Source organism: Antechinus flavipes, chromosome 1, assembly GCF_016432865.1.
Source record: "Antechinus flavipes isolate AdamAnt ecotype Samford, QLD, Australia chromosome 1, AdamAnt_v2, whole genome shotgun sequence".
Classification (NCBI taxonomy): Eukaryota; Metazoa; Chordata; class Mammalia; order Dasyuromorphia; family Dasyuridae; genus Antechinus; species Antechinus flavipes.
Genome location: NC_067398.1, coordinates 288,827,207 through 288,842,531, shown reverse-complemented (window position 1 = coordinate 288,842,531; position 15,325 = coordinate 288,827,207). Strand labels below are relative to the sequence as shown.

The 15,325-nt window shown below is 34.0% G+C and overlaps 1 protein-coding gene across 3 annotated transcripts in view; it reads left to right on the top strand.

Moving 5' to 3' along the window:
* Nucleotides 1-14,279, top strand: part of ZNG1A (Zn regulated GTPase metalloprotein activator 1A) — a 91,093-nt gene extending 76,814 nt beyond the window's left edge. For all 3 annotated transcript variants that reach the window (XM_051962403.1, XM_051962398.1, XM_051962409.1), the window contains 5 exons: nt 916-967; nt 10,939-11,007; nt 11,112-11,177; nt 12,408-12,537; nt 12,897-14,279. In XM_051962403.1, coding sequence (XP_051818363.1) covers nt 916-967; nt 10,939-11,007; nt 11,112-11,177; nt 12,408-12,537; nt 12,897-12,970 — 391 coding nt within the window. In that variant the 3' untranslated portion in view covers nt 12,971-14,279. The remainder of the gene's footprint in view (nt 1-915; nt 968-10,938; nt 11,008-11,111; nt 11,178-12,407; nt 12,538-12,896) is intronic.
* The last annotated feature ends 1,046 nt before the right edge of the window (nt 14,280-15,325 follow it).

Genomic DNA, 15,325 nt, shown 5'->3' with positions numbered 1-15,325 from the left:
TTTCACACTGATCTTGATTACAGTGGAATGACCTGCTTCAGGAGAAGTACAGGAAGGAGTGAGGGCTGAGACCACTTTTCAGGGATCTCTTGTTAAAGATTGGACTAATGTGATCTCCAGAGATGCTTTCAAATGAAAGGGTCCAAGAAAGGCATATCATTTATATTAGGTTTTTTATTTTTCGAAGCTGTTTCAGTACAAATTATTCTTATATAACTCCTGTTTTATAAAAGGCTGATGACAGTTATTTAAGGAACTGGCTATGAAATGTGTGTTTTCTCTGCATAGGTGAGACATTTGAAAGTGTTTCTGGACTGATAGACTTTTGTGAGCCTTGGTTATATTAATTGCACATTAAAGTGAACACTTCATAAGTGAGCATTGGCAGCCAGCATATTTATAAATCCTTCCAATTCATAATTCTAATAACAAGTGTTCGTATCTCTATAATTTTCTTCTGTGAGTGTCTAAAAGGAACTATTTTACAAAAATAAATTAGTATTTATATTATTTCTAAAGAAGACACAATATACTTATTATGCCAACTTTTTTTTTTTTTAATTTTGTTGTCAATTTTGTTCATGTTTGAAAGACACCTTAAAATAAGAACACTGGCCTTGGAAGTAAAAGATCTGATTGCAAATCTTAGTGGGGTGATTTTGCAAATCTTAGTGGGGTGATTTTCTTGTTGTGTAATCTTGGGCAAGTCTTGTTATATCTCTAATAATAGTAATTGCCTTTCTGATCTTACTAGGTTCTTGTGGAAAAGTAATTTTTAAGCATTGTGCAAATGAGAGTTGTATTTATATATGATATTGAATTGGAATTTGGATGATTTCTTTTATTTATCCTTTTCCTTCAAAAACACAGTTAAGTAAGAAGAGTATTGGTCTCTGAATGTGCAAATATTTTCAGTTTACAGAAAAAACTACAACATATGCAGACAACACAACCTCACCTTGATAAGGTAAAAAGCAAAATTTATTTTAAGTTACGTAAGTTTTATTGTGGAGTTTCACTTTAAAAAACCTGCATAAGAATACATTTGAGAGCTGTGTTAAAATTTGACACACAACACAAGGTTAAATAAAAATTGTCTTGAACTCTCCTAGTCATATAGAAAAGTAGATTTTTTTTTTGAGTAAAATTTTCTAAAATTCTAATCTCCCACTGTCCTCCAAGAGTTGGTACCTGAAGCTGATGGGACAAAAACTAATATGATACCATGCATATTCATTTCTTTCTTCAAGATTCTTCTCAACAAACTTCTCAGAACTCTAGGATGTTCTGGGTTAATATATGATCGATTCCCTAGTAAGTCTGGAATTAATATATAGATGAACTGTGTTCTTGTTCTCTCATTCCACCTTTTATTTTCTGGGATTAGTAATGACTTAACATTGTGGTGGTCATAGACTATGCCAAAATTGTAGCAACTAATTTTCTAATTTGTTCCCTTCTAGAGAACTTGAAAAGGTTAGAGTTGGAAATAATTTTAGAGTTCATCTCAGGAAACTCAGATTCAGAGAAGAACATAACTTGATCAGGGGTCACAGAAGTAGTAAAGTGGCTAGGGAGAGACTCATACCCCAGAATTCTCCTTCACTCCAAATCTAGCTCATTTTACATTGTACCACATTGTTTCCCCCTGTTGTAAGAATATCTTGCTTTTATGTCATGGAATTTTCTTTGAGAAACTCAAAATTTTACAAATTTTGGTATTTTTTCCAAAATGACTTTGCCCTTCAATAAAGTGAATAGGTAAGATAAGGACACAAGTCCCAGCTGTAGATTTGCTCTTAGAAAAAACTAACTCCTTCGGAACATCTTGTGCCAGTAGCCTCAAAGAAAAAAAAAAAATCAAAACAAAGATATAGAAGCATATAGAAATTTTTAGGGGAATATTTACACTGGAAAAGTGGGATCTTAATAGTTTCCTCTTGAAATATCAGGCAAAGATGTTTTTAGCTTTTGCTTACCTGGATAATGAGTTTAATTGTGTTTGAAATAGTAGCCTTATTCTGAGAAAATCAACTAGATTTAGGATAGAACTAGCCAAAAAATGGTTGATGGATAAAAATAGAACATTTTGTTCTAGATATAACATTGTATCTATTCATTCCTTACTTTTTTTCAAGTCTCTTACTTCCTTGTAAAACTAAGAGGACAAGTGTAGCATATGTAGTTTAGAATAAAGAACTGATTCAAGTATAAGTAGTGGTCCTTATTTCCTGTACTCTGGACTTCCTCTTCCAGCATGGTTGGAATACTGCAAGCAGATAGTTTGAAAATTTTATTTAAGAAAAGACTCTTTCCTGATGAATTGCCTTAATTTTTTGCTCTTAATTTTTTTTAGTTGAAAGAATAGTAGTATTATATTAATGTCTATTCTCAGTACCAGTAAGTTCCATCTCTGTTACAAGTAAATTCATTTCTGCTCTCAATTTTACATTTTTTCTAGTTAAAAAAAAAAAACAACAATATTATATTTTAAGGAATTCTGTATTGAAAAGTCTGTCTCATATTTTTTCTACTTAATATTGATGAGTTTCAGGCTAAGTTTTAGCATTTTTAAAGGCAGAAGCCATTCAAACTATAACATCTCATATTGGCCAAGCTTTTGCTATGTTTTATATAATTGTGAATTATTTGATGCACTTTACAATGACTTTCTAAAGGGAAAGGAAACAAGTGACATATTCAAGCAGATTAAATAGTCCTAATGCTTTAAAAATGTTTGTTTATTATGGAAAGAAAATTTTGTGGATTAAAAGATGATGATATTTAAATATCAGCCAGTAATTGGTTAGAAAAACCCCAATATTAATACTTACAGATGTCAGATAGATTTCTGATATCATACATTGTACTTTGAAATATCTTATTCAAAAGGCTACCTTTAACTTACTTCTAATAAACCTAATAAGAAATCAGTGGCAACAACATATACAGCATGTTTTATAGTGGCAAAGAACTAGAATCAAAGTAGATTATTTGGGTAATGGTTAAGCAAATTGTGATACACAAATATTACTGTTACCTTCAAGAAAAAATGTAATAAAAATAATATAGAGAAACATGATAAGACTTAACCTTGTTCTATCCCCTCCTGTCTTCTTCAGCCTATTGTACTCATCACAAGCATTCCTTTCTCTCTCTAATTTTCATTGTCTTATCTGCTAGTTTCTTCTTTGTTGGCCTATATATATGCTTAAGTTTCCCCATTTTTACTGTCATGTTGCTCCTGCTCTCAACTAAACTCTAAAAAAGGTGTCTTCACAATCAGTTTATCTACTTCTTCTCTTGTAGTTTTCTTGTTAGCCCTTTGTACTCTGGCTTTTAATATCATGGCCTAACTGAAACTGTTCTCTCCATAGTTACCAGTAAACTCGTTAATTGCTAAATCTTTTTTCTTTTTCCCCAGTTCTCATCTTTCTAGATTTCTTTATGGCTTTTGATCAGGTTAACCACCCTTTCTTTTGGAGTGCTGGGCTTTTGTGACATTGCTTTCTCTCATGCTTCTCTTCCTGGTCTACTTTGCTAGGATATGCACTGATGTTCAGTCATTCCCCCTAAGTTTAAATATTACCCAAGGCTCTGGCCAGGGCCTCCTTCTTTTATCTCCCACTTGTTATCTCCTACTGATTTCCTTAGCTCCTATTGTTTCAGTGATCAATCTCTATACAGGTGACTCCTAGATCTATATATTTCCTGCTTTATCATCTGACCTTGTCTTGCATCATCCATATTACTATTGACCATTTAGAATTGGATTTTCAGACATCTGTCAAAATCAGAATTCATCTTCCCCTTCTTCTCCATTATAAACTTGATTATTGTCCAGAATACCATCATCCTTCCAATCACCCAAATCTAGAACCTTAGTGTCATCCTCAACTATTCATTCTCTTTATATATATATGATTACTACATAAATCTAATAATTTCTTTCTCCACCATAGCTCTTAAATAGGGACCCCCTTTTTCTCACTCAGACAGCTATCATTGCAGTCCAGGTTTTTCATCTTTACTTAGCTGAACTGTTGTCATAGTTATCTGGGTTTTAGTTTCCGTGTCTCAAATCTTCCCACTTGAATCCATTTCCTAACATTAGTCTGACTGTGCACTCTACCACAAATCCAGTAGTTTCCTGTTAATTACTTCTAAAATCAATATAAGCTCTTTGGCATTTAAAGCTCATTACAACTTAGGCCCTTCTGGTGTGGGGTTTGGCTCCAAATGATGTGATTTGATAACTGACATAATGTAGGTGAAGTAGATAACAAGTGATGGCAGGCATCACAAGTTGGAGTTCAGTCATGTGAATAATTCACAATGCCCATTTCCTTTGGCAAAAGGTAGATATATTTAGAGGAGTGGAGTTAGGAGAGATACCATGTAGCATGGGGGAAGGGGAAAGACACCCAGAGATAGAGGTGTCATAGCAGACTGACTCAAAGGAGGGCCGTAAGTAGATTTTATAGGGAAAATTTAACCTCAAGGACATAACTGTGATTTCTGACAGGCATGAGACTGCTCCAGACCTTCACAGGAGGTGGATCTCAGGAGTTTGATATAACTTGGATTTTGGATTGGACCACCTCCCCAGAGGGTGGGACCCTAGAGCTAAACTGATCTTTATCAGCCTTCTCCTTGCCTGCCTTAGAAATCAATTTTTCTGCCAACCACACCTAACATTGAAGATCTCATCATTTCTGCTCTCTTCTTCTTACAACAGTCATGTACTTCATATTATTTGCCTGGTTCCTGTATTCTTGGAATTCATTGCCAACTCCCCCTCTTATAATCCATCTTTCTCTCCTTAAAGATTCTATATTTCTTCATATTCTAGAGCATGCTATATACATTTTCCCCTAAAATTATCCTGTATCAGAAAAGAGAATGATAGTGTTGGAGTCCCCTCCATATGGGAAAACTGGAACACTAATGCATCCTTAGTGGAGTTGTGAAATGAACTGGAGAGCAATCCGGAACAATAGCTAAAGGGCTATTAAACTATGCATACCCTTTGACCCAGCAGTGCTATTGTTGGGTCTGTATCCCAAGGAAATCAATAAGGAAGGAAAAGGACCCACATGTGCAAAAATGTTTGTAGTAGCTCTTTTTGTGGTAACAAAGAATTGGAAAATGAGCCCATCAATTGGGGAATGGCTGCATAAGCTATGTTATATAAAGGTAATGGAATATTATTGCTCTATAAAAAATGAACAAACTAATTTTACGAAGACCTGGAAAGATTTACATGTACTGATGATGCTGAGTGGAAACAAGCAAAGCCAGGAATACATTGTACACAGCAACAGCAAGAATGTGTGATGATCAACTATGAATGACTTGGTTTTTCTCAGTGATCCAAAGCACTCCCAATAAACTTTGGACAGAAAATGCCATCTGCATAGAGAAAAAGCAACATGAAGATTGAATGTAAATCAACAAATGCTATATTTCTTTCTTTTTTTCTGTTGTTTTTTTCCTCTCTCCCATGGTTTTTCCCTTTTCTGATTGTCTCCCAACATGATTCATAAAGCAGTATGCATTAAAATAAATAAATTTTTAAAGAAGCTTACCTTGTATCTATTCTGGGGGTATTTTGAATACACCTATTCCTTTGTAGTCTTCTCCCATTCAACTGTAAATTTAGATTTTTTTTATGTGTCCCTAGTGCACATTACCAGACTTAATAGTTATCACTGATGCCAGTTGAAGCAAAAGTGGTCACATTGATTGTAACAGTGTAAATATCAAGAACCTAAAGTTTACCAGAGGCTAATTGATGATGATTCAGTTAGGCCTAGAAATGGAGAGAAGTGCCTCCTTTTAACCTTTGTAGAGATGGGAGTATGGTAGGGTGTATTATTACCCTTGTAGTCAGATTTGGGTTGATTGGCTTTGCTGGACTGACACTCTCTTTCTTTCTTTCTTCTCTCTCTCTCTCTCTCTCTCTTTCTCTCACTCTCTTTCTCTCTTTCTCTCTCTCTCTCTCTCTCTCTCTCTCTCTTTCTCTCTCTCTCCCTCTTTCTCTCTTTCTTTCTTTCTGTCTCTCTATGTGTTGCAAAGAATAGTCTGGGATTAAGAGAGAAATATTTAGAAATAGAGATTCATACAAACAAAAGATGAACAGTTCCCTTCAGAACTGGTCAGGATTTGATTCTTTAATTGTATTTAATGCTTGGATTAACTGTCAAATAATTCTTGCCTCTAGATGTTTGGTTTTTTATTTAAAATTTTGTTTTGTTTTCTTAATAGTTAATTAATTTTCTAGAAAGTGTGCAGTTGTGAAGAGCCTGAGTATAATTATAAAATCCCCTTTCAGCTATGGAACATGAACCGTCTTTAGTAAGCTGTTCATTTCAATGGCCCTTCAGCTTTTGCTTTTTTAAGGGAAAAATACTTCTCCCTTATTTACTTCAACAGTTTAGTATCCACAAATGCAAAATGTAAATACAGATTGAAATCTTTGTGGGGGAAAAACCTTAGCATATGAATGCACCATTGCACACTTACTCTTTTTGTTTGGTCTTGTTGTGGGTTTCTGTCTGAAGAATAGATCTCCTTAATTAATGAAATTATGAAATTAATGAAAATATGGTTTCTGTTGTACCATATGATCTTCTTTGCCTCTTCTGGTGCTATATTCAGAGGGAAACTTTTCATGATTCCCCCCAATTTAAAATTATATTTATTTTTATATATAGAAAAAAAAATGAAAAAAAGCAGTTTGGCTTGTATCAGTTGAGGAACAGCATATACAGTGATGCATACTCCTACTTTTCCCCTTCTGCTAGGAAGGCAGGAAGTACTGGGTCCAAACTTGCTCATTATAATTACAGAGTTTAGTTTTGGTTTTTGTTCTTTTCATTTTATATTGTGTAGTGATTGTGTATTTTGTTTTCTTTCTTAGACTTCCTTTATAATGTGTTCCCATGCTTCTCTTGAATTCTTTCTATTTGTCCTTTCTTACAGAACAACAATATTCCATTGCATTCATGTACCACAGTTTGTTTAGTATGCCTTATTCAAAGGATACCTACTTTGCTACCAGAAAAAATTGTTGCTGAGAGCGTTTTTGATTTTCCCAATTGTTGATTTTCCCCTTGATTTTGTAAAGGCAAAGTTTATTTTTGTCATTGTAGAGTCTAGTATAATGGTTTGTACATAGTAGGCTGATGTTAAATGTTTGTTGAATTGAATTGTTGCTGTTGAATTGATAGATCTCTCAGCTAAATGATTCACCTTTCTTTATCCATTCTCCATTTAGTAATCAATGTAATCTTACTAGGGCACAGACCAGACCACATTACCCACCTGCTCAGTAAACTACAGTGACTCCCTATCACATCCAGGATCAAGCATATAAAATCTTTTATTTGGCTGAAAACCCTTTTTAACCTCCCTTCCTTTCTCTTCCAATTTTCCAATCTTCTTGCACCTTAAACAACCCTTTCACACAAATCATCTTTCTGACTAGTGGTACTAACCACCTTGCTGTTCCATCTTGACTGGCCATTTTCAATATCTGTCCCCATGTCCTTTCATTCTCATCTCTCTTCCCGATTTTCCTATTTTCCTTCAAGTGCAAACTAAAAAAACCCTTCCTATAAAAGGACCCTAAGGGAGGCTGGTGGCAGGTAGAGGAGGAAAGAGGCTGGTGATTCTGGACTCCAGAAGCCAGGATTTTGCCTGTCTGCCTCCTTCACTTCTCCCCCTAAAGACTAAGAACTTTAATTTATCCTGACTCTGGCTGACCCTGAGGCCCTCCAGGGAACTAGCCTGTATTTTACACCTTTCTGTCAACTATTTCCAGCATATTAGGCATATAGCTTGTTTATACGTGGTTGTCTGTATGTATCTTTCCATTAGACTGGAGCCCTGCTTTAACAGGGACTAGTTTTTGCCTTTGTATCTCCACACTTAGCACAGTGCCTGGGCTGTAGTAGATGCTTAATAAATGTTTATTGACTGAATAGAACTAACGATATTAAATAAAGACAGTGCCATAAACAGATTAACAAAGATCTATACATGCTATCACTTGTGAATATACGTCATTGACTTGGCTTTTTGTCCTTCTTGAGGTGCTTAGTCTAGGAATTTGAAGGAAAATGTACTGAGTTTTTTATTTTGTGGAAGGACAAGTTTAGTTGTACCAGCCAATCCTAATGTAAAGGTAAAGTAGTATATGTTTGATCCTACAGTGGTGAGGATGGAGGCACTGAATTTAGTATAAATATACATGGGTTCATGTCTTTACTCCTTACTCCTGATAGGTGACCTTGGGCAAGTCACTTAATCTGTTTTCTCATTCACAAATAAAGAATTTGGACTTGATGATCTCTAAGGTTCTTTCCAATTCTAGATGCTATTTGGATCCTGTGATTCACTCTTTCCCTCCAACCCTAAGGGGAAAAAATGAGTAGGTATTTTGGTTTTGAATAAACAAACTTAAAAATAAATTCTTTTGTCTAGGTCTTTGCAGTAAAATCACAAGAAATGTATCCTTTTTATAGGATACTTAATAATAAAGGGAATCTTTTCACCCAGGTTTTCAACCTCTGTATCATCTTTGATTCCTTACTTTGACTCACTCCACATATCCAGGTAGTTGCCAGTCTTGTTTTTCTCTAATCTCTCTCCCCTTATTGAAACATGATCTTAATTCAGATCTTCATCTGACCTGACCTCTGACCATATATCTATTGTAACAGCCTTCTATTTGATGTCTTTCCTGTAGTCTTTTTCCCACCCACACCTCTGGCCAGGTCATCTTCCGTACAGCTGCCAAAGTGATTTTTCTAAAGCATAGTTCTAACTATATGTCATCTCAACCCTACTCAGGAAACTGCACAGGTTTCTCTTCCCCACATTGTACAGTTCAGTCATACTGGTCTTCTACACACTTACCCCACACATTTATTCTTTCCCAGATCCTCCCATACTTTTGTAAATTATGTCTCCCATACTTGCAATGTATTTCTTTTTAAAACTTTCTCTTGGATTTTCCTCTCTTCCTTAAAGAGAAAGCTTAAGCATCACCTTCTACATCAATAGTTCTCAAACTTTTTGGTCTCAAGATTCCTTTATTCTTTTATTGAAGACTACTAAGAATTTTTGTTTATATGACTTATATAAATCAATATTTACTCTATTAGAAATGAAAACATTATGAAAATAATTTTGGCCTTGCAAACCCTCTAAAGGAGTTTTGAGGTTTCTGGGAGACCCTGGAGCACACTTTGAGAATGAATGTTCTATATAAAGCCTTTCCAGATTCCTTTTACCCCGAATTCAAGTTCCCTCCCTCATTTCCCAGAATTACCTTACATTTACTTTGTATATGCACACCATGCATATATATGTATGTGTATATGTGTATGTGTCATTACCCCTTTTAGAATATAAAGCTGGTGAAGATGTTTCACTTTTGAATCTCCGGAACTCAGCACTGGACCTAGCAAGTGGTGACCTTCCTTTAATTATGTGATTAATTGCAGGGGAAGAGAATTTTTGAACTATATTAATGAAAGGATCATTTGGAAGTAGTGTCTTGTTTGTTTTTTTTCCTTGGAAAGCATATAAAGATGAGATTTCTGATGAGGGTTTGAGCAATACAATTCTGTTCACATTTTACAATTAAAATTAGGTTTTCGGAGGAAAGAAACAATTATAATTTTTAATTTTATTCAGTCATTTCCTACTCTTTCCCTTTTTGGAGTTTTTTTGGCAAAGACACTGAAGTGATTTGCCATTTCCTTCTCCAGTTCATTTTACAGATGAGGAAACTAACAGTTAGGTGATATTCCTACAGTCATATAGTCAGAGAGCCTGTGAGATCAAATTTGAACTTACACCTGACTCTAAGCCCAGCTAGCTAAGCAACTGTAAAAGAGCAGGAAAATGATTTTTATTCATAGAGTTTATTTTTCTCAGATGGAAAGGTTTTGACACTTCTAAATGGAATATATAATTGTTTAAATGTGATTGAAAGAGAGTAAGCTTTTGTTTTGGAGGCCTTCTTGGCTCTTAATTTCTTCATTTCCTATGCTTTTTGTGCCATCAGCATTTCTGAAAGACTAGCCATAGTTCAGAATGTCCTTTAAAAGGTTTCTTTCTGCTGGCTTTGGGTGTATTTTCACCTTAGCTTCAGCATTCTTTTTTTTTTCTTTCAAGAGTAGAAGAAATACATTTATTAGTACCAATCTTGATTCATGCCTATAATTTGTCTTCAAATTGATTATGGTAGCAAATTGACACCTGAATATTTACCTCAAAAGCACTTCATAGAAAAATGTGAAACGTTTATATCACTACTAATTATAAACAACTTAGTCATCATTGTCATCATCTCCAACTTTTTAATAGAAGCTTACCTCTCAATTTTCATTGTTTCTAGAATACAGAAATACACCATTCATATATAGAGGGTCTTGCATTTACAAAGTTGATGCAAATTTATTTAATTAGTAATTTGTCTGCTTTCAATCTACTTCTAATCTCTTACCAATCTGCGAGGTACCATCAAGATATACAGATTATATCACAAAATTTTAGAATTAGAATATATTTTACTGGCCAGAAAACCAGTCACCAAATCATTTTGCTTTAAGTATGTGTTACCTCCACCTTTGGCAATCTTTGAATATTCTCAAGAATTAAACTTATTGTATTACAATGAATTAACAGTGAAACTAAGATGTCTTTGCCCCCTCAAAGATCTAAGAAATGGTCAGGAAACCTTGCAAGAGAAAAGAAAAAGTAGAGACAAAGATAAGAAAGAAATCTACAAATAGATGTAGAAGAATAATAGTAGGAACAGAGGAAAAAGTTGCATCTCTCATAATTACCCCCATCTCTGTCTTAATTGTGACTTATGTAAGATATTGTTTATCCAAAATGATGATTAAATGTCTCTGTTTACAGAGTATTGTTACAGTCACGTTTGAAGTACTAGGAAGTACAACTGAAGAAAATCTAAATATATTTATTCAAGTGAGAGCTGTTTTTCTTATATTTATTTTTTAAATTCCAATGTAATTACATTTACATTATTGCCTTTGGCACCATTTCTTCTTAAAATATGTTCTTGTGTGCAGAATCTTCTGTGGGAAAAAACTGTGAAAAATAAGGCAGATAATACCATGGAAGTCATCCGACTAAAGGTTCAGTATTCAAATTTATACTGTTTTATACTTTAAGATAGTCATTTTTTAGCTGTTTTTAAAGCTATATTTATGATGGGGGGCATATACTTTGTTTTTCTTTTTGTCTTATTCTCACTGTGTCTGAAAAAGAGACTTTTCAAATTATTATATAAAGGATAATTGATTAGCGCAGCTCCTTTTTTGTGTTACAGCTAAAATAACTCATATACTTTGAAATATTCACTCCATGTTCTGGACTCCCAGGTGTTAAGACTCTTGCTCTTTACTTGTGATAAATTCCTTCCCTTTGCACTTGCTTTATAGGTCAGTGAAGGAGGAGGAGTATTCTGAAGTTTTCTTTGGGTTTTTTCTTTTCAAGATAGTTTCATGACTAGCAATGTCAGTATTAAGAACTGTGATGCAACTACCCTTTTTTATTAAGCTTTTTGATGCATGTGGTGGGGATGGCTTACTGAAGCCCAGAGGAAAAGAGGAAAATTGTGTTTTTTCAGCCATCAGATATTTGTTGAGGAGGTGTTAAGTTTATGTTACAGCTATCTAATATTCTTTACAGATCAATCAGGGGCTAGCTGGCTAAATAGTATAAGATGAAAAGTAGATTTTCCCAATATTAAATTTTAATTTGTTTCATCTTTATAAATTTATAGTGTTGAATGAATGGTTTAAAAAGTTGAATATCAGATGATATATTCATATTATCTTTTCTTGAAAACCAATGCAAAGATGAACTTTTGTACAGATAAATAGTAGCATTCTTGACCTGTATTTTGTGATTATCCATTAAGTTATTAATTTATCTGGGGCCTTTGTGTGAAAACAGGATCACTTTACTGCCTGAAGCCAAAATCCTATAATCGCTCAGACTTCTCCATAGAAACTGTGAACAAGTAAAGGAACTTAGGAGTGGAAGAATAATCAGTAGAAGCAGGTGAACGTCTAACAAAGATCCTGTTTTGTGACATACGGTATCTCTAAGAGACTTTAGAGGTCGGGAGACAACATAACCCGCCTGAAAAGTGGAGGTTTTAGGAAGTTTTTATTTGGTTTCCCCCGTTACCCCGAGTTTGGGAATTACCATGGACAGTTCCTACCGTTTTACTAATATTTCCTTTCCAAAGGAGTATCACCTTGAAATAAAATGGGAATTATTGTGCTACTGGCATTGGCAATTATGTGCTTACCTTTAGATTAGAACTAGAGTTAATCAATAATTGTCCTTACGAGCAGGGGCTGGTGTCTATCAAAGACAAACCACACCAAGTGATTGTCCAAGCGGTCCATGAACTATATGATCTGGAAGAGACTCCAGTGAAATGGAAGGAAGACAGTGAGAGAACCAATAGACTAGTGCTGATAGGTAAGTGACTGATAGCTTTCATATGTCTGTTTGGACATCATACTTTTAACAGAAATTAGCTGGTGAGTTTGTTTTAATTATGAATTAAAACTTTTAATAACATAAAATACAAGACAAGTTTGGTTTTTTTTTTTTTTTTTTGTTGTTGTTGTTCTTTTTAATTTTATAAGTCTTTAGACTTGAAAAATCCAAACTCTTTGTTAAGGTTAAGATGAAAAATGATTCCTGACATATGATAAAGGCTATCACCATAACCCTTTATTTTTATGTAGATTTTTGAAGTATCTGATTAATATGACTAAATGTTTTAAAATAAATATAAGAGAAAGTAATCACATTTTGTTTTGTTTTCTTTACAGGCAGGAACTTAGATAAAGAAATCCTTAAACACCTATTTATAGATATAGTGACTGAAAAACAAGTAAGCAGTTGATACTACATTAGAAGCATTAGAAGGATGATATACTGGGGAAAATCTATTTTCTTCTGTTCATCAATCTATTTCTTGTCTACTTATGAAGTTTTTTTCTTCTATATAATACATTAAATAGTGTCAAATTTTCAGCATCAAATATTGTAAAATTTTCAGCGTGTATTACTCATTTTCTGTGAAATGCATTGAATTCAACATGCATTTATTCAATATCTGCTTTGTTCAAGATAAATCCTGGGGACATAAAAACAGAAAAGCTGACCCTATCCTTGAAGCTGATGGTCTATTAGGAACAAAATTTATTTCAGATAGGTATACTAAAGCTGTCTTTCAGAATTGATTTTGAAGATGAAATTGGCTAAAAACAACCCTTTAAGAGTGCAAAGTACATTAATTACCTTTTGCAGATGAATTAACTGATGCTTGTGACTTGCCCATGGTTACTTAGTATTGGTCAGGACTCATTTTAAGACTTAATGACTCCAAATTCAAAGTGCTTCCCATAATGTAATATTTTAAAATAGCATTGATGGATGCACATTTTACATCTCTCTGTATCCTAGAAAGGAGATGTCAGAGGTTGGAACAATGAAGATAACTTCTTTGCAAATGATAAAATTTTGAAAGTAATTCAAATTTATTCTTTTTTTTTTTTTTTAATAATTTTTTATTGATAGAACGTATGCCAGGGTAATTTTTTACAGCATTATCCCTTGCATTCACTTCTGTTCCGATCAAATTTATTCTTTACAATATTTCTTTGGAGAGAGGGAATCAAAAGAACAAAAGAAAACCAACAAGGAAGCAAAATAAAGCTGGACAGCTTTGAAAATAATGTGTTGTATTCATTATTTGGTTTTCTTGAAATGAAAACTTATTGTTTGGTATCGAATCGTATTCTGCCATGGATTTGGCATTTTTTCCCCTTATTTTGTATTTCAGTTTAAAATAAATTTTAAAAATTTATAAAAAAGATAATACCTTAATTAAACAGTGTTTTAAATATGTTGAGCTTAGTGGGATTTGGAAATTCAATAAAGCTGACGTCTAATTATAGTAAAAAATAAAACAAAACACAAAACCCCACAAAAGTTTGCAGAAGCACAAAAATAGCTAAAAGACTTAGAAATCAAGACCAGGGGGAATGTGAAACTGATTGAAAGTATGCTAATATTATAAAACATATAAGAAGAATTTCAACTGAAAATATAGTAGTACTTCCTATTTCATATTTGGTCATCACAAGTTCAGTGACATTTTCTTAAATGTATAGCAATGTAATGTGTTACCATTAAAAAGTGAAAACAGATGGCTGGATCCTAAGATGATGTAAACGGGTGCTGACCGACTTTGATATTCACCTTAAATTTGGGAGATAAAGCCCAGCTTCTGGGCTCAATAAAATCTTAATTTTTCTTTTCTGACCTGAAATTTTACAGGATGCTAAATGTCCAGGGTACATATGGCTAAACTGATGATGTCTTTCTAATGTCAGTATTGATCTTGGCAGGGCAGATTTGTAGCACATTAATAACCCTCAATGGCTTCAGGCACTGGGGATTGGGGAATGGGGGGAGGTAGAGATACAGGGCAGAGATGCTATTTTCTTCAAAAGAGACTTGTTCAGTTTCTCACATTTAGCCCAAGAATGACTCACATTCTTTAACGTTAGGATCATAACTAGCTTGCCTATTGTTGAGAGTAGTCTTAGATGAAGTTACTATTATATTAAGGAAAGAAAAAACAGTTGAACAGTTGAATAGGTCAGCTAAATGACAGTAAGGGATGATCTACTTTAAAGTAAATTTTTTTTATATAGTCTGAAAAGGAATACAGTCATCTACCTTATACAAATATATCTTTTATGGAATCTCACAAAATGAGTCCCGCTTTCTTTCGTTTTAGAACATAAGGTGGTCGTGACCTCCCTGACTTCTCAAGGAAGTGAGAACCCCCAAAAAGAAGGTGATCATGCCTTCCCTGACTGCTCAAAAAAGAAGTGAAAACACCATAAAAAGAAGGTGGTCACACCCTCCCTGACATCTCAGGAAGGGAGATGAAAACACCAAAGGAATTAGAAAATCAAATCATAGTAGCAGGTTTCTGAAGGGGCTCACTTGAAACAGGTATACATGAATCCATCAATATGGGAGGTATTACATACATATAATTACATAAGCACATAGCAATATAACACAGGCTAGTAATAATGTAACAACATGAATCAACATGAGAATTTATACATGTCCATAAGTCCTAGAAATAGTCCAAAAGGAATCCATTGTCCATTAGTTCATGTTCCAGGAATCCAATAATTCCTGTAAGCTTTGAAGTATCGCAATAGTCTCATCAACA